Source organism: Mytilus californianus, unplaced genomic scaffold, assembly GCF_021869535.1.
Source record: "Mytilus californianus isolate M0D057914Y unplaced genomic scaffold, xbMytCali1.0.p SCAF_47, whole genome shotgun sequence".
In the NCBI taxonomy this organism is placed as follows: domain Eukaryota; kingdom Metazoa; phylum Mollusca; class Bivalvia; order Mytilida; family Mytilidae; genus Mytilus; species Mytilus californianus.
In genome coordinates, this window is record NW_026262698.1 from 1,290,579 (window position 1) to 1,308,254 (window position 17,676).

Genomic DNA, 17,676 nt, shown 5'->3' on the forward strand with positions numbered 1-17,676 from the left:
TCGTCACAGTACCAATCTTCTAAAACTCCTGAACATGTCTGATGAACCCACTTAGCACAATTGATTCTTCCACGTTTTGCCTCACATCCTATCATGTTCTCAAAAACGTCTGGTTTGCCACATTGACAGTTACTTTCAATCCTTCTTGCATATATTCTCACAAAATCTGAACTTGATGTAATTCCTTGAGGAAATGGTGTAAAGTGACCTTTTTCTAAACAAGAAATTAAATGCGGTCTCATATATTTCTCAATAAAGTTGGTACGTCTCTGTGTGTTGAATTTTCCTTTATCACAATATTCCATCATGTTGGCAATAGCATACACACCACAGTCATATCCGTTTGTTTGCTGTTGTACGTCAGGTAGTTTTACCAGTAAGTTCCTTTTTCCATGACCATAAATTGCTGACAACTGAATTTCCATCGAAGGTGTAAGTTTAAACTCTGTACTTTTACTGTCTAACACATAAACGGCACTTTCCTTTTTAGGTTGAATAGATGTTACCCAGTGCGACTTTCCTGTATGATGAACTTGAACACACGGTGTATCCTTACTGCTGAAATTCCCGAAACTTTCAGCCCAGCACTGTTTGTCTTCATCGTAAATTGGCGATAATCCTGTCGGTTGAAATCCAGATATATGTGGAAACTGTTTCGCTATCATATTTATACTTACATTCACAATTTCGGAACATAACCATGAGTTATTCTCCAGCATAAGTTTGTGTTCAGAATTTAAACTAGAAATCCAAGGCGTATAACTGGTGTTCTTCACGTCTGTATTAACTTTACGTTTTTTCATAGGTAGTTGACAAGACTTGGTACTCGTTGGAGACACTGTATCCACAGAAAATTTCAATATCTTTCCTTTTTTTGGTGTCGCACAACTATCAGTATCCTGTTCCTTGGATTTGAATTTAAGTTTCTTTCTCGATTTCGGGGTTTCTGTTGTTGATGATTGCCTTCCTGGTGTTTCTGGCATAACAGACGGAGCACTTTGTTCAACTATTTCGGAGTCTGGAGCTGGTATAACTTCATCATAATCATTTGGTCGTGGTTTTTTCCTTCCTGACTTTTTGTCGTTCCTTTTCAAATTTCTCTTCGAAAGCATTCTAAGATTCATAATTTTCGGTTTATTCTCACTTTCATCACCTATGAATATTTTCGCTGCCATTATATGATAACACTGCGTAGTCGATGGACACTGACATGTTTCTTTCGGCAGTAAGGTTACAGCATACACAGTACCTTGGGTTCCCTTCACCATAAATGCTTTCTGCTGTTGCACAAATGTAACATTGCCATTTTCGACTGTTAGACGGGCTAGCGATTTTTGTGAAAGATTCGTATCCTTAGAAATCACCACATTCGGAACGTCTTCAGACGACACACTATGTTCAGAGTCGGGAACATTACTATGAATAGTCGGACATTGCTCAGTGGTAGCATCACTTTTAATATCCACACTTTGTTCTTCACTTTCGAATGGCACACTTTCAGATATATTTTCGGATTCTTCATGATCTTTTTTGACACATTCTCCTCTTAACGAATCTATTTCCGACATCACATGTTTCACTATATCATCGGGTTTAATAACACGTTTCGGTATGCAAATTTCGTCTTTCGGAATGCGTGCATGAATAAATTCTGGTCTCAAACGGTAATTTCCCACTCCTGCTAATCCTCTCTGAATTTCGGTAAAGTAGTAACACTGAAGGTAGTACATGGATAACACAAAGCAATCAACGGGAAGCTCCTTATACTTGTTCAGTCGTTTAATAACGGCATTCATACTCTCACACGGATTGTTAGTAACTCCAGAAAACGGATCATAAAGATTATCATACTTACTGATTATCCACTTTCCACAATGATATAATATATCCTTTTCAATTTTGTTGAAGTATGTAACAAACGGTTTGGACCACTTCACTATTAGCAACTGCTTTTTCTCCTTGAATTCTTCATCACTATCACAACGCAGTAATTCCCTAATATTAGATAGATAAAAGGCAATGTTTGTTTGATCGGCACCCATCTTCTGTAGGTTAAATTTGGCATCACCAATCAAATGGTTCCAACACATTATGATATCGCAGTTCGGGAAATTCTTTTCTATTGCATTTGATAATCCTGGTTCACGGTCAGTCACAAACGGTACACACTTCCTATTTAACTTTGGAAACACTGATGACACAAAATCGAAAAATTTCGAATGAACCTTTTCTTTTTTCCTTCCATGTATGAGAAATGCTACTGGCATGATAGGGCGATCCTCAAATATGATATTACGGAACACAAGAGGAGACACATAAAAATCTCCGAGTTTAAATGTTGTATCGTAGAAGAATAGAAACGGTTGATCATCTTCAGTATTTACGTCCAGTAGCTGATTAACTATCGATATCAACTCCGGTAAAGCTATTATAGAAGTTAAGTCAGGGAACACGGTAATTTCTTGAATATAACCCTCCATGTGGTAAGCTAACAACATCAGATTGTAAATGTCATCTTTACTAATTCTCTTCTGTTCGTTCACTTTTCGCACGATATTTTCAACTTGTTTAACGTTTCTTGCGTTCATTACACCTTGTTGTACACCAGGAATATCACTATTTGAAATACTGTCTCTATACACATCCATAGCTGTTTTGCCACCTGTTTGCACAACTTTTTCTATTGCTTTCAACACTGAGGGAGCTGTACGAACATATTCCGGTGCATTATCTCTTTCTTTTCGGTTTCCATGAGTTAAAGGAGTATACACATTCTCGTCACCTTCATAATGCACTAGCACTAAATTCTTCTTGTCTTCGAAGTAAAATGCTGTTCTTCTGAATTCTAATGAACCAACTGGTCTGCTCCTCTTACCTGATTGTTGACTTATAGAACCTGGTTGTTTTATCTTAAAATATTTCTTTTCTAGCACAGCACTACCAATTGTCACTTTTTTTAACCCATATTGTATCCACGGATATTGGTCACACTTCCAATCATCGGAGTTTTCACATTTTATTAAATAGACCTCGTTGGCTTTCGGCTTTGCTGGTGGCATGTCTGAAATACAAGATGTTTCAGGATTACTCAAAATACTTACAATGTCATTGTGATAAAGCTGCTCTGTTACGGTGTAAAGTGTCACACCACCACCTACTAAAATTCGTGAAGGAGAGTTAGAAATAAAAGCATGTGAACTATTAGAAGTGGTAGCAGGTGAACTGTTAGGAGCGGAAGGTGAGCGGTTAGAAGTGGAAATAGGTGAGCGGTTAGCAGTGGAAACAGATGAGCGGTGAGAGATGGAATCATGCGATCGGTTAAAGATGGGAGCAGGTGAAGGATTAGAAGTGTTAATAAGTGAAGACACAAGACAACATACCTCTGGAAGAGCAGGCCACTCTTCAATTACCTGAGTGTCAGCCGACACCTTTGGAGTTGGTGCTGGTGGAAGTGCTGGTACTGGTGTAGTGAGTAGCGCTCTCTTGTACGGTGCTAGGTCAAAATACTTGCCCTTGGCCTGGGAATGGCCAGCAATCATCACTGGAAATGAAGACATAATTAGAATTGAACAATATGAAAAACAAACAAAATATATCCTAACACTATTCTTTATCTGAAATTATTAACACTAAATATACTATTTTATATTAGTCTTTTCTAAATTAATTACAAAAATAATAAATACTTTAAAGTAATACAAAAATATTTGATATAAAACAATATAGCAATTCGAAATGATAAAAAGCACTGTGGTTGTATAGCACTATGAAAACTTATGAAAGGGAAAAAAAAGGCCACACATTTATAACTATATGAGTTCTTTTAATTAAGTTCACTCAAATTTTAAAAGCTGACCAAGTTTCCTTTATTCTTTTATTGAGACAATGATCACCAATTATCCTTCTAATCAGTAGTTGATTGCACTGAATGTTTATTGATATTAATTGGATTAACAAGCCAGTAATCAAATCAGATCTAATCTCATTAAGCTGATAATTAGATTAGTTTCGACAACGTGTGCATTGGTCAGGTCACGTTTTTTAACCTCTAAACTATTTTTTCCACAGTGTTTTTTTTTTATTTGATAATTAACTGTACTGATTTATGATTTTGAAGCAAATCCTTAACAAAACAATAAATATTAATTAGTTTCACGTACAATGATCAGGACACCGTTGGTAGTCAACGTTGGTCAGGTCAAGTTTTTTTTATCCAAAATTATTTTATTATTCTCGTATATTTATGTTTAACATGGTGACATCTTATTATATTTTGAATTTGAGATAAATTCTTTGAGAAATAAAAAGGTTATTAGCATTTTCATTTGGTCCTGTCATCGCCGATGTTGGTCAGGTCATTGTCAACATTGGTCAGGTCACATCTTCGCAAGCTTAAATTATTTTTTTTCTCAATTTTTTCTTTTATTTATGTAAAACATGCTGAAATCTTATTATATTTCAAATCTGAGATAAATCCTTTGAGAAATAAAAAAGTAATTAGCATTTTTTTTCGGTCCTGTCATTGTCAGCGTAGGTCAGGTCACGTTTTCGCAAGCTTTTGAAAAAAAAATATATTTTCTTTTTAAATTTATGTATTAAATGTTGAAATCTAATTAAATTTCAAATTTGAAACAAATCCTTCGAGAAATAAAAAAGTTATTAGCATTTTTATTTGGTCCTGTCATTCTCGATATTGGTCCTGTCATTGTCAGCGTAGGTCAGGTCACGTTTTCGCAAGCTTCTGAAAAAAAATATAATTTTTTTTTTTAAATTTAAATATTAAATGATGAAATCTTATTATATTTGAAATTTGAAATTAATCCTTTGAAAAATAAAAAAGTTATTAGCATTTTTCATTTGGTCCTGTCATTCGGTCCTGTCATTCGGTCCAGTCATTAGTGTAACCCCGTCAAAGATCGGGAAACTCCGTCGTTGGTATTGGTCTTCCGCTTACGCCAATGAAAATATAATTCGTTAAATGACGGTTATAACGGTTCTAAAGTTCTTATTTTACTACAAAGGTTGAAAACAAACTTCGTGTTAAAATAAATAAAATATAAATTAACAAATTAAACGAAAACGTGCCACATATTTTGTGTTTTTTTGTAGTCCTAGATGCTACAAGCGGCGAAAATGGCAGTGAGTGATGGTTAGTGTTTCACGTGCTGCACGCTTTTCACGTTTTATAATGTATATATTGATAGATTGATTAATTAACTTAATTGCGTGCAATACGAGACAAAACATAGACCGAACTTTTCACATAATTCCACTAAATAAGGATTGTGCGGTCCCATTTTAAATCTTTGACTTTTGTTATTTTTTCATTTTACTAATAGGTTTATGAGCCTTTCTTTAGGAAGAAAAAAATATTTTGATTCGACATAAGTCAAATATACAACACAAGCTCTGAGGAGCCTTTGACCTTATATAAAAACATACAAAGTTCAAAGTTTTTTTATTTCCAATCAAGGGCCCCTGATGGTACATAATGACAATAATACACAGTACATTCTCATTCATAACACTAGTCCAAATAATTATGACGTCTTGAAAGGCTATTTTAATATTTTTTTCTGTGACGCCTTCCTACGACATCATAACGCTGAAGCCTTTTTTTCCGTCTGGACTTTGAGAGCGAATTTTGGGGGGAACTTTGAGACCCAATTCTGGCATGAAATTTTCATTGGCAGCTAGAAATTTTTGCATAGTTACAAAGTCCTACCTTTTTTGTGCTTATTGATCAAAATATTTCCAGAAATATCCAAAAGATATGATAAAATAAGATACGATTCCAGGTGAGGTGAGCAAATATTTACTTTAATTTCAAAATGGTTTCCCAGAATTTCTTAAATACGTCACTTCCGGAGAGTGTAAAATATCAAACTCAGTAAAATTTGGCAGACCCGAATTTCCAAATAATACAAATCAAACGTTTTGGAAATTCTGGTCCATCAAATTTTACTGAGTTTGATATTTTATACTCTCCGGAAGTGACATATTTTGGAAATTCTTGGAAAACATTTTTGAAATTAAAGTAAATATTTGCTCACCTCAAATGAAATTGTATCCTATTTTATCATATCTTTTGGATATTTCTGGAAATATTTTGCATCAATAAGCTCAAAAAAGGTAGAACTTTGTAACTATGCAAAAATTTCTAGCTGCCAATGAAATATTCATGTCAAAATTGGGTCTCAAAGTTCCCCCCAAAATTCGCTCTCAAAGTCCAGAGGGAAAAAATGGCTTCAGTGTTATGACGTCGTAGGAAGGCGTCACAGAAAAAAATTAAAATAGCCTTTCAAGACGTCATAATTATTTGGACTAGTGCTATGAATGAGAATGTACTGTGTATTATTTTCATTATGTCCCGTCAGGGGCCCTTGATTGTGTTTTATGATTTTGGATTCTCAAACATTGGTCTTTATTGTTTTTAATGGAGGTAATTTCATGTGGCATACACTGAAATTGTTATAAATTTATTTGACAAATATTAAATGCAGATATAAAGTACAATTACACATTGTTACATAACTTGATTATTTTTATGTTTTAATTTTTTTCTTTAGATGATATTTTTAGGAGGAGATTATTAATAGAAGGTGATGGAGGTGGTGATGATAAAAGAATTGCCAGCTTATTGAAAACATTTTTCCATTGGGCAAGTGAATCAGAGACCAAGGAAGAAAAGTAAACTTGCTTAAATTTGTTGTATTGTCTTTAAATCTTCTTTGATACAGCTTTGTCTGGTGTCCTTAATATTGGAGAACTTAATACTTTGTAATAAATGCAATAATCAATAAATATCATAGTTTTGACTTGGAACAAGCTCTTTCAAACATGTCCAAACTTTCCACGTTTTTGACAGTCATTTCTGACTTGAAAATACTGTACATTTATATATCCAGATTTTCAACACCTACCCCAGGGCTTCCAAAATTATTTTTAGCCAGCCGAACATTTTATATATTATCCTGATTTTAATCCCTTAAGACTAAATAAACAAAAGGCAATTATGGTAATCAGTTGCCGAGTTGGCCATCCCAATGATTGACATTAAAAAAAACTATATTAAACTTTCTTTGATTCAAATTCGAAATTCTGACGTAAACTGTTAAATTGGCAGTGCATCATTCGAAGTGTGCAACATCAGCGTACTTATATCTGCCTTAGACTCTTTATTTGTGCAAAATTACGTTGTCAAAAACTTTACTTTCGTTTTTATACCGGATGTTATCTTGACAATGGTAAAACATGGACCAGAGACGGATACGTAAATTCCGTGTACGTTTGCAAAGCGTGAATGAGTGGAAGTAGCTCTTTCTACGTTATTTCTTCAAGAAAATATTCGAAATAAACGTGAGATAAAGGTATCAATGACAATTTAAGCATTTTTTGAAGAAATTAGGATGCATAATTAAATTTCACACCTGCGGACATGCGCACACATGTACTAGTTCAAACAGAGACATGTCTCTAGGTTTAAACAACGTGGTTATGACGATTTTTCATTTTCACCTTTTTAATTTTTTCATCAAATCATATTTGTAAACGTATTTCTGATAATTTAAATCTTTTTGACTAAATTAATTCGATGCAAACCGCTGAAATGTAAGAAAATAACTTTGAATAGACCGATCAATGTCCGGTTCAAAATAGTTTACCTGTCACCTGAACAGGTAAATTTCAGCTGTTTGACAACTAATTAGCCTTGATTAAAATGAGAAGGTATTAAAGTAGGGGTTGTTTTGATAGTACTTAATGATCATGTCACTTTTATGACCGGAAATGTGTGGCTGTATAAGGCAAAACGTTGGGTCAAAAAGATCGCGAATTATGTTAAAATGACCGTCTCTTAAAGCCTTGAAAACTAAAAAGTAGATGACCGTTTCATGCTTTGCCCAGCCGGACTTTTATCGGACATTATACAAATGTCCGGCATATATGACCGTTTTGGAAGCCTTGCCCCAGTGCCCCATTGGTATGACATACTCTGTATTCTGCAGTAGAACTTGCATTACGGCAAACACTGTATTTCTTATGCAGTTTGTGAGTTACATAATGTAGATCAGCCATTTGATAACCGTATGAATGAGTTATGACTATCATACACAGAGTGACTAATTCTGTAAGTCAGAGCTTTTTTTCTACCCAACTTTTTGTTGAATTATGATAGTAGATTTATAGAAAGAGAGAAAAGATACCAAGGGGTCAATAGAAAATCATAAGTCCAATGCAACAAACAATACTAAAAAAGAAAACAATGAAAAGACAAACTACAATAAAAACATTTCACAGAAAAGTAAAGAATGAACAACACAAACCTCACCAAAAATTAGGGGTGTGATTTTAAGGATTCCCAAGATAACAGAAAATGAAAGTTTGCATCTTTTTCACCCAACAATATTCACTTTGTAGGATGATAAGGATTTCTTACAATGAGAAATATGATTGTACAGTGACTTGGCTGTAATTGTTAGCCCTGCCTTTGCAGTCAGAGAAAATTTTAACCAAATTGCAGTTTTGAACATCTTACCATATTGATCAATATGTGAAAATTATTACTGTGAAAGTAGCACTTGCACATGTGGTCTGTGTTATGTGAATTAATATTTATAAACACGATAAAAAGTTGCTTCTGATCTTCTGTAATGAACAAATTAATTCACATGTAATGTTTTTCAAATAGCAAGAAAAAATCACAATTGGGAGCACGAATAAAAGTTATTTCCTCAGTTTACTGTATGCTATTTTTCTGATTTTTAAAAAGATTAATGGCAGGTAGCTAGCTGTCTTTTGAAAAAATGCTCCCAATCTCTTTACATTACCAGTCTCTGTAAGTTGAGTGGGGGTAATACTGCCTGCAACCAAATCCTTACATGATGTATAATATAAGTAAAGCAACCACCAATCAATCAATATAATATAAGTACTAAAATATTACTAAGTATGCACACTGTATTTTCTTTTAACAAAATGCATTTTCCTTTTTCAGTCATGCCCAGTATGAGAGAATGATGAAAGACCTAGCTCTGTGTGACTGTGCTGCAGGAAAATGTTTAAATGTTTACAAAATGAATTTGAAGGAGCAAGCAAACTATGAAAAATTAAGTAAAGAAATCGGTAAGATATGGAAATAGTGAAAAAGCATGGTTACTAGGTTACACAAATTTTCTCCAATTTGTATTTAATACAAACCTGCATCAGATCCCACATAAAAAAAATCACAGTGCATTTGTAGCTGCATAGATATTGTCTTTTGGTAATACAACAACTAATAATACAGTGTTAGATGGGAAGATTCTATCTCAGCAGAATAAGTACCTTGAGTAAGCTTTCTGTAACTATTAGCATTTTTTAATAATTTTATTCTGAAAAAAACATTGTGTTTAAAACAAATTTTTTTTTATTATGATTGGCTGAAAATCGTCTCTGAAACTAATATGAGAAATGTTTTGACACTTGAGATATTTGATGATTGAAAGATCCTATTCAAACTTTCCTCATTTGATGTTGATTGAGTGGTAAACATGGTGGCATAGGTGGCTCATAGTTCTCATTGAAATCATTTTCATCATCTTGTCTGAAATAGATTGGCAGGAATGATATAAGGAAGGTCATTTGTAACTGATCCTCATTCTGTTCCAATTACATGGAAAATATGGCTTCTAGCGGCTATCATTGACTCTGATCAATTTTTATACGACTGCAAACAAAATTTTGTGGTCGTATATTGGTATGACGTTGGTGTTGTCGTCGTCGTCGTTGTCGTCCAAAGACACATTGGTTTTCGCACTCTAACTGACATTGTACCACAAGATTCCATATCACAAAGGGAGTGCTGGGATTGATTTTGGGGGTAATTGCCTAAAAATTTTAGGAATTAGGGGGCAAAAAACAAGCATTTTTCTAGTTTCATGACAATAACTTGTGTGTAAGTGTATGGATCTTTCTGAAATTGTACTACAAGGTTCCATATCACAAAGGGAAAGCTGGAATTGAGTATGGGGGTAATTGCCCAAGACGTTTAGGAATAATGGGCCAAAAGGGGACCAAAATAAGCATTTTTCTAGTTTCCAGACAATAACTTGTGTTCAAGTGTATGGATCTCTCTGAAATTGTACTGCAAGGTACCATACCACAAAGGGAAGGATGGGATTGATTTTGGGGGTAATTGCCAAAAAAATTTAGGAATTAGGGGCAAAAAAACAAGCATTTTTCTAGTTTCAGGACAATAACTTGTGTGCAAGTGTATGGATCTTTATGAAATTGTACAACAAGGTTCCATATCTCAAAGGGAAAGCTGGGTTTGAGTTTGGGGGTAATTGCCCAAAACGTTTAGGAATTTGGGGCCAAAAAGGGGCAAAAACAAGCATTTTTCTAGTTTCCAGACAATAACTTGTGTTCAAGTGTACGGATCTCTCTGAAATTGTACTGCAAGGCACCATACATTGTAACACAAAGGGAAGGCTGGGATTGAGTTTGGGAGTGATGAATCATAAGGGGGTTCAAAAAATTTGAGGGGGTATTTTTTTCCGTTTTTTTTTTCTTTCAAATTTTCCTTTTTAAATTGGTTATTTCTGATTAATATATAAAAGCAAATAATAATGATATGGTTTGAATAGGTAAATTAAATATTTTTAAGTTCTTAGACCACATTCATTCTGTGTCAGAAACCTATGCTGTGTCAAATATTTAATCACAATCCAAATTCAGTGCTGTATCAAGCTTGAATGTTGTGTCCATACTTGCCCCAACTGTTCAGGGTTCAACCTCTGCGGTCGTATCAAGCTGCGCCCAGCGGAGCATTTTATTAAAAAATCATCTCTAAACCTACGTTGTGAAACTGAAGGGGGTTGATGAAAAAAAGCTTTTTGAAGCGTAACTTGTTAGAAGTTATGAGCTTTTAAGAAATTAAAAGGCAAATTTGTCAGATGAGGGATCAAATTTCCCAGGAATCTCCAGTTGTGTTGTTTGATTGGTCGAAACCCCACACCTTTTATTCCAATAATTGCCGGAAATATTGTTTTTGGAAAAATTTCCTTAACTTACTGGTCTGTGCGTCCATTCCTTCGTTCGTCCGTCTGTCTGTCTGTCCCGCTTCAGGTGAAAGTTTTTCGTCAAGGTAGTTTTTGATGAAGTTGAAGTCTAATCAACTTGAAACTTAGTACACATGTTCCCTATGATATGATCTTTCTTATTTTAATGCCAAATTAAGAGTTTTGACCCCAATTTCACTGTCCACTGAACAAAGAAAATGATAGTGTGAGTGGGGCATCCACGTACTATGGGCACATTCTTGTTTCATTGCTTTTTAAATTTCATTTTAAATGTTGCTTATCTGCTAGAAAATAATTGAATGGGCTCTGTACAAATTGTTTTTTCAGAACAGAAAATAAGTGAAGCAACAGAGAAGATTTCAGAATGTAAAAATGAATTGCAGCAGGCAAAAAGAATTAGGAAAAACCGACAAGGTACAGTATTATTTCAAATCCAGGTTTTATTGTCGAGCCTTCGACTTTAGTCAAAAAGCGAGACATAGCGATCCTACATTCCGTCGGCGTCGTCGTTGGCGGCGTCCACAAATATTCACTCTGTGGTTAAAGTTTTTGAAATTTTAATAACTTTCTGAAACTATCCTGGATTTCTACCAAACTTGGACAGAAGCTTGTTTATGATCATAAGATAGTATCCAGAAGTAAATTTTGTAAAAATAAAATTCCATTTTTTCCGTATTTTACTTATAAATGGACTTAGTTTTTCTGCCAGTTAACATTACATTCACTCTGTGGTTAAAGTTTTTAAAATTTTAATAACTTTCTTAAAATATCACGGATTTATACCAAACTTGGACAGAAGCTTGTTTATGATCATAAGATAGTATCCAGAAGTAAATTTTGTAAAACAAAATCCTGTTTATCCGTATTTTACTTATAAATGGACTTAGTTTTTCTGCCAGTTAACATTACATTCACTCTGTGGTTAAAGTTTTAAAATTTTTTATAACTTTCTTAAACTATCCTGGATTTGTACCAAACTTGGACAGAAGCTTGTTTATGATAAAAAGCTAGTATTTAGAAGGAAATTTCGTAGAAATTTATTTCCTGTTTTTCCGTATATTACTTATAAATGGACTTAGTTTTTCTTCCAGTTAACATTACATACAGTCTGCAGTTGAAGTTTTTAAAAAATTTATTAGATTCATAAACCATCCTGGATTTTTACCAAACTTGGACAGAAGCTTCTTACAATCAAAAGCTAGTATCTAGAGGAAAATTTTTAATAATTTTTTCCCCATTTTTGTTGAGCCTGTGACTAACAGCAAAAGTAGGCGAGACACTGGGTTCTGCGGAACCCTTACGAATTTTCTTGAAAATTGTGCATATTTTGACGCAATTGTTCGTTTGTATGAGTTGTAATCAAATAAAAAAAGGTTCGTTGTAAGGTTTAACAACCAAGGTCAATCCAAATTTGTAAAGTAAAATTGCATGTTTCATTAAATACAATTTGTTAATATCAATAAAATAAAGTTGTAAATGTATGAAGAATAGAATAGTCTGGTTTGTTGTGTCTTAGAAAGTTGAGAGGAAAACCAGTTTTGAGTAATTTGTTTCCATTTTAGAGTATGATGCACTTGCAAAAGTGATACAGCAACATCCAGATAGACAAGAAACTACAAAGTAAGATTGTTGTAATGTAAGAGTGATGTAATATAAGATTGAAAAGTTTCAGCTGCAGAAGACTGGCATGGCATGTGGAAAGCTTCGGATTATTTTAAAGAGTTCTTGTTTTTTATATGTACGGTGTATATGTATGTGGTATTTGTCATTTGCTAATATGAACGTTTTTTGATAAACGGTAAATACTTGGTATTTTTAAAAGTAATACAGAGAAAACTGATATGAAATGTTTCCTAAGCACACTATCTCCAATGGGTTTAAATAACCCAATTACATTGTATTTGTCCATTTTATACAAGAAATATCCAGCCTAATTTTGTGGCTTGTGATAATGATGGAGATAAAATTTGCAGTTTTTCATCTGTTTGAAGAAATTATCTAGGCTGATTATGCAGCTTAAAATAAAAAAATTAATGGCTGATTATCCAATGAGGATAATTGTCCATCAAACTGTTTGACCCTTTACAGCTCTTTTCATAATGCTTGCAAGGCAAAGGTTTGTTTGGCTTGCTTGCTTGGTTTGTATCAATGTTTGCTCTAGCATTGTAATTAAGATTGACATCTGAAAACAACATAAAAAGGTGGATTTAAACTTGTATACAGTATATTTAAATTTGATTGGACATTATCAAATAATCAAATTTACCTTTACACAGGTTTAACTCCACCTACTTATATTGTTTGCAGATGTCAATCTTAATTACAATGCTTGAGCAAACATTGATACAAACAAAGCAAGCAAGCCAAACAAACCTTTGTCTTGCTAGCATTATGAAAAGAGCTGTAAAATGATTATCCAGCCTGATTTTGTTGCTTGTGATAATGAATGGATAATTGTTAATGATGTTATTTATTTACTTAGTTTACAATTGTGTTAAACATATTACAATGATGAATTGAACTCATTTGTATTATATTTCATGAAGTAACTTTGTGTTTTATGTACTGTGAGTTTGTTTTATGTTGTGAAACTGAAAGTAAGAACCTGTACAGTTTCAACTATTAGAGTGTGATTTATAGTTTTATAATTTTCAGTTTATTATTTTAGGCAGCTTCAAGTAATAGACAAGGAGGTGACCAGTTTGGAAGAAAAGAAAAAAAGTCTTGAGCAGAAGGTAATATTTTGACATTGTAGTGCTGTATAAATACAAACTAAATGAGAACCCCCAAAAATGTGTATATTAAAACTCATCAAGTACTTTGGGTTATTGTTCACATTAATTACTCAAGAATTCCAATTTCATTGAAACCTTAAGTACTTATGAAGAGAGATCAAATTTTAAAGATTAAGAACAAACTTCTCCTTTCAATTCATAGGTTTCAGAGGATTTTGAATAAGTTCAAGTTTGTGGAGTCCCAAATTTAAACAATTTTTGTTTGGATTGTACTTCATTCATTTACTTTTCTTTTTTCCAAGCTTAAAGTTCTTCAGATATAAAATCCTTAAATTAAAACACTGAACCTTTCTTTTCCTCAAATACAATTTATCACCAAGTTTGCTTGTCACGCAGCAAGCAAAGCAGGAATTGCTTAGTCTTCTAGAGCACCTGAGGTCTGTGTTCTGTGGAATTTCTATTGGTCATTCGTTAGGTTTTCTGTGTGATGGTTTGTTTAATATTGTTGGGTTGTTTTTTTGCCATATGTCATCTTGCCTTCTTTGACATGATTTTTAATTCTCCCCTAAGAATCTTCTTATTTTTCTTATCATATTTAACCTCTTATACATGTTATATTGCAATATGCAGTAACAGTCTCTTGTAAGCACAACTACTCCTAAAAGGCAGGACAAATAGTGATGAAACTTTACAAAGGTGTAGAATACTACCTGAAGGTGTGCATAAAGGAATATAATTCTGGTCCCTTTTGTTAAAGGGTGAAGTTATCGAACTTACTTACTTAAAAATATAGTATGGTATTGCAAGGAGGAGGTAGATTGTTGCAAGTTCACTCACAATAAACCCATCGTAGATACCAGGATTAAAATTTTGTACCCCAGACTTCAAAAGACTCATCAGTCATGCTCGAATAAAAAAAAAAACTTAAAGGCCAAATAAAGTATGAAGTTTTAAAAAGAGCATTGAGGACTCAACATTCTGAAAGGTTTTGCTAAATACAGATAAGGTAATCTATTCCTGGGGTAGAAAACCTTTAGTATTTGGAAAAATTCAAAGTTTTGTAAACAGCTGATTTATAACCCGTTTATAACAGTATTTACTATTTACATAGGACAAATTTAAATATTCATGTCTCTTTTGTAATCAATATTTATTTGAAATTTTGCAGCTTGGTATGAGAAGAAAACAGTTCCATGTGTTAATAGCAGCCATTCATGAGTTACAGCAGATATTAGATGGTAACTTTTATACTTAAAGAAATATATACTTTATTCTAGTTACTGTGGTAGTCCTTTTGTTCATGGATTGTTCATTTTTTTTGCTTCATTTATATCAATGTTTTTTCAGTTCTTGGTTTCATCACTGTTCACACAAAATAAAGACAAAATATGCCTGTTTAGCTCACCTGGCCTAAAAGGTCAAGTGAGCTTTTCTCATCACTTGGCGTTTGGTGTCCGTTGTCTTCTGTGTTGTTTGACAAAAAACTTCTCCTCTGAAACTACTGGGCCAAATTTAACCAAACTTGGCCACAATCATCATTGGAGTATCTAGTTAAAAAAATGTGCCAACCAAGATGGCCGACATGGCTAAAAATAGAACTTAGGGGTAAAATGCAAGTTTTGCCTATTATTTTGAAAACCGCTTTAAATAAGAAAATCTGACATAGGCAAAAATTTTCAAAATGTTGAGCTCTACTTATTGTTCATTTATGTCAAAACTGTCGGAGGACTTCTTATAGGAGTTATTGTCCATAAATAATGAATTTTACCATTTTTAAAAGTTTTTGCCTATTATCTCAAAAATTAAAAAAGATAGATGGAAACTTTAAATAACAAAATGATCAGCAAGACAAGATATAAAATTAGTCAACAGGACCAAATTTATTAATCGACTCCTTATTGAAGTTATTGCCCTTGTAATAATGAAAATTTATCCCATTTATGCCTATTATTTTGAAAACTGTAATAGCTAGTTAGAATATTTATATAGCTCAAATGATCAGCAAGACAAGATCCACAAATAAGCCAAATGGCAGAAACCTTCAGTTGACTCGTTATTAGAGTTATTGCCCTTTAATGATAATTTTTTAAAAAAAATTTGCATTTTTAGCCTGTTATCTTGAAAACTATAGTAGATAAATAGAATTTTAAAAAGTAAAAATTATCAGCAGGATAAGATCTACAAATATGTCAACTTGACTGAAATTGTCAGTTTACTTTTATTAGAATTATCCCCTTTAATGATGATTTTTATTAAAAAGTGGCCATATTTTTAAGATACAGGTGAGCGATTCAGGCTCTTTAGAGCCCCTAGTTTTACAAAAGACTCGTCAGTGATGCTTGAATCAAAAAAGATAAAAAGGCTGAATAAAGTACGAATTTTTGAAGAGCATTGAGGACCCAAAATTCCAAAAGGTTTTGCCAGATACAGCCATGGTAATCTATTCCTGGGGTAGAAAATCCTTAGCATTTTGGAAAATTAAGTTTTGTAAACAGTTGATTTATAATAATGACCATATCAGTGATAATTCATGTCAACACAGAAGTCCTGACTAGTGGGCTGGTGATACTCTCTGGGAGAAAACAAAAGACAACAATTGCTGAAGAATAAGAGATATTTTATTTGAATATTAAAAATAAATAAAAGCAGAAATGGTGTGGATGTCATTGATACAACAACCGAATAATACAAAAAATGACATGTAGAAGCTGATGGATATATGAAATTTGTTTGTTTATTTGAGATTGCAATAAGAATAAACTGTCAACAATAACTCAAATACAATTTTTATTTAGTATTTATATTGATGTTTATATGATTGAATATTTTTTTTCAGCTGATGAAATTGATGATATTAAGGATGACATTATGGATACCAGCTGAAAGTATTACATGATATCTAGACTTTTTTCTGCTAAGGACCAGTCCTGTGTCAAGTGTTTAACAAATGATAAGATGACATTTATCAATGTTAATATGACACCTTAGATGACAGTGATGTTACTCATTTGACAGTTTTAACAACATGAACAAAGGACTTTAAATCTTGTAAATAACAGAACTCTCACAAAGAAATATCATTCCGCAGTTACGATGTATGTGTTCTGTGAAACAATCTTTATTCATTGATGCCATTTTTTTGTATTTTCTTGTTTGTGCAAACATGTTATGTTTCTGAGGTTTTGATTTTGTGGTTTCAGATTTCAAAAAAGGGGAAGATGTATATTTTGGTGTCATTGGAATCTGATTTTAGGTTTATAATTACACAACCAAAAACTCACATATATTGGTACATATAAAGTAGTAGAATTTAGAATAAGAGCTTGGTTCACGTCTTGAAGAATGGCATTAAAACATCTCTTAATATAAAAATTAGTCTTGAAAATTGTCAGTCAAAATTCTCTTCAGACTGGCAAAATTGCCCACAAAATAAGAATTCATTACTTTCATCACCAAGTCAACTGATTATTCCCATCTTGCTAACATCTGCAAATTAAGTGTTTAAAAATGTTTGAAATAAAACCATAATAAGAAAGTTTTTGTCTCCCCTTCAACAAATGTTGTAAAGGCCTTGACATATGAATGTTTATCACATAGAAGTGACAAGGGTGTTTACTATTTGTATAGAGCTTAATATTCAATAAGTAATCTTTATTCTGTTGCACTGACTTGCTATTAATTCTCCACTTTTAAGGGGGAAATCAGTCATACATGAAAAGGGAGCCAGGATAAGAAAGTCATTCAATTTATTAGTAGATATAATTATTTGGTTTCCATCTGGAATATAATAGTTACATGTGACCTCTATATTGTAACATCAATGTTGTTTTGTGCTAAGTATACTGTAGGACAGTTTCTTAATAAATACAATTCATAAGTCA

The 17,676-nt window shown here is 33.0% G+C and overlaps 1 protein-coding gene across 1 annotated transcript; it reads left to right on the forward strand.

Moving 5' to 3' along the window:
* The first annotated feature begins 5,108 nt into the window (after window positions 1–5,108).
* LOC127700062 (THO complex subunit 7 homolog) lies at window positions 5,109–17,676 on the forward strand. Its single transcript, XM_052203529.1, has 8 exons — window positions 5,109–5,149; window positions 6,570–6,690; window positions 8,996–9,123; window positions 11,388–11,474; window positions 12,623–12,680; window positions 13,729–13,795; window positions 14,964–15,033; window positions 16,632–17,676. The coding sequence occupies exons 1-8, from the start codon at window positions 5,116–5,118 to the stop codon at window positions 16,676–16,678; spliced, it is 612 nt and encodes a 203-aa protein (XP_052059489.1). The 5' UTR covers window positions 5,109–5,115; the 3' UTR covers window positions 16,679–17,676.

Excerpts from the sequence above, each read along its gene's own strand:
- LOC127700062 (XM_052203529.1), top strand. The coding sequence starts at position 5,116 with ATGCTACAAGCGGCGAAAATGGCAGTGAGTGATG. Across the intron at positions 5,150-6,569 it reads GAAAATGGCAGTGAGTGATG|ATGATATTTTTAGGAGGAGA; the intron begins GTTAGTGTTTCA and ends TTTTTTCTTTAG. Across the intron at positions 6,691-8,995 it reads TCAGAGACCAAGGAAGAAAA|TCATGCCCAGTATGAGAGAA; the intron begins GTAAACTTGCTT and ends TTCCTTTTTCAG.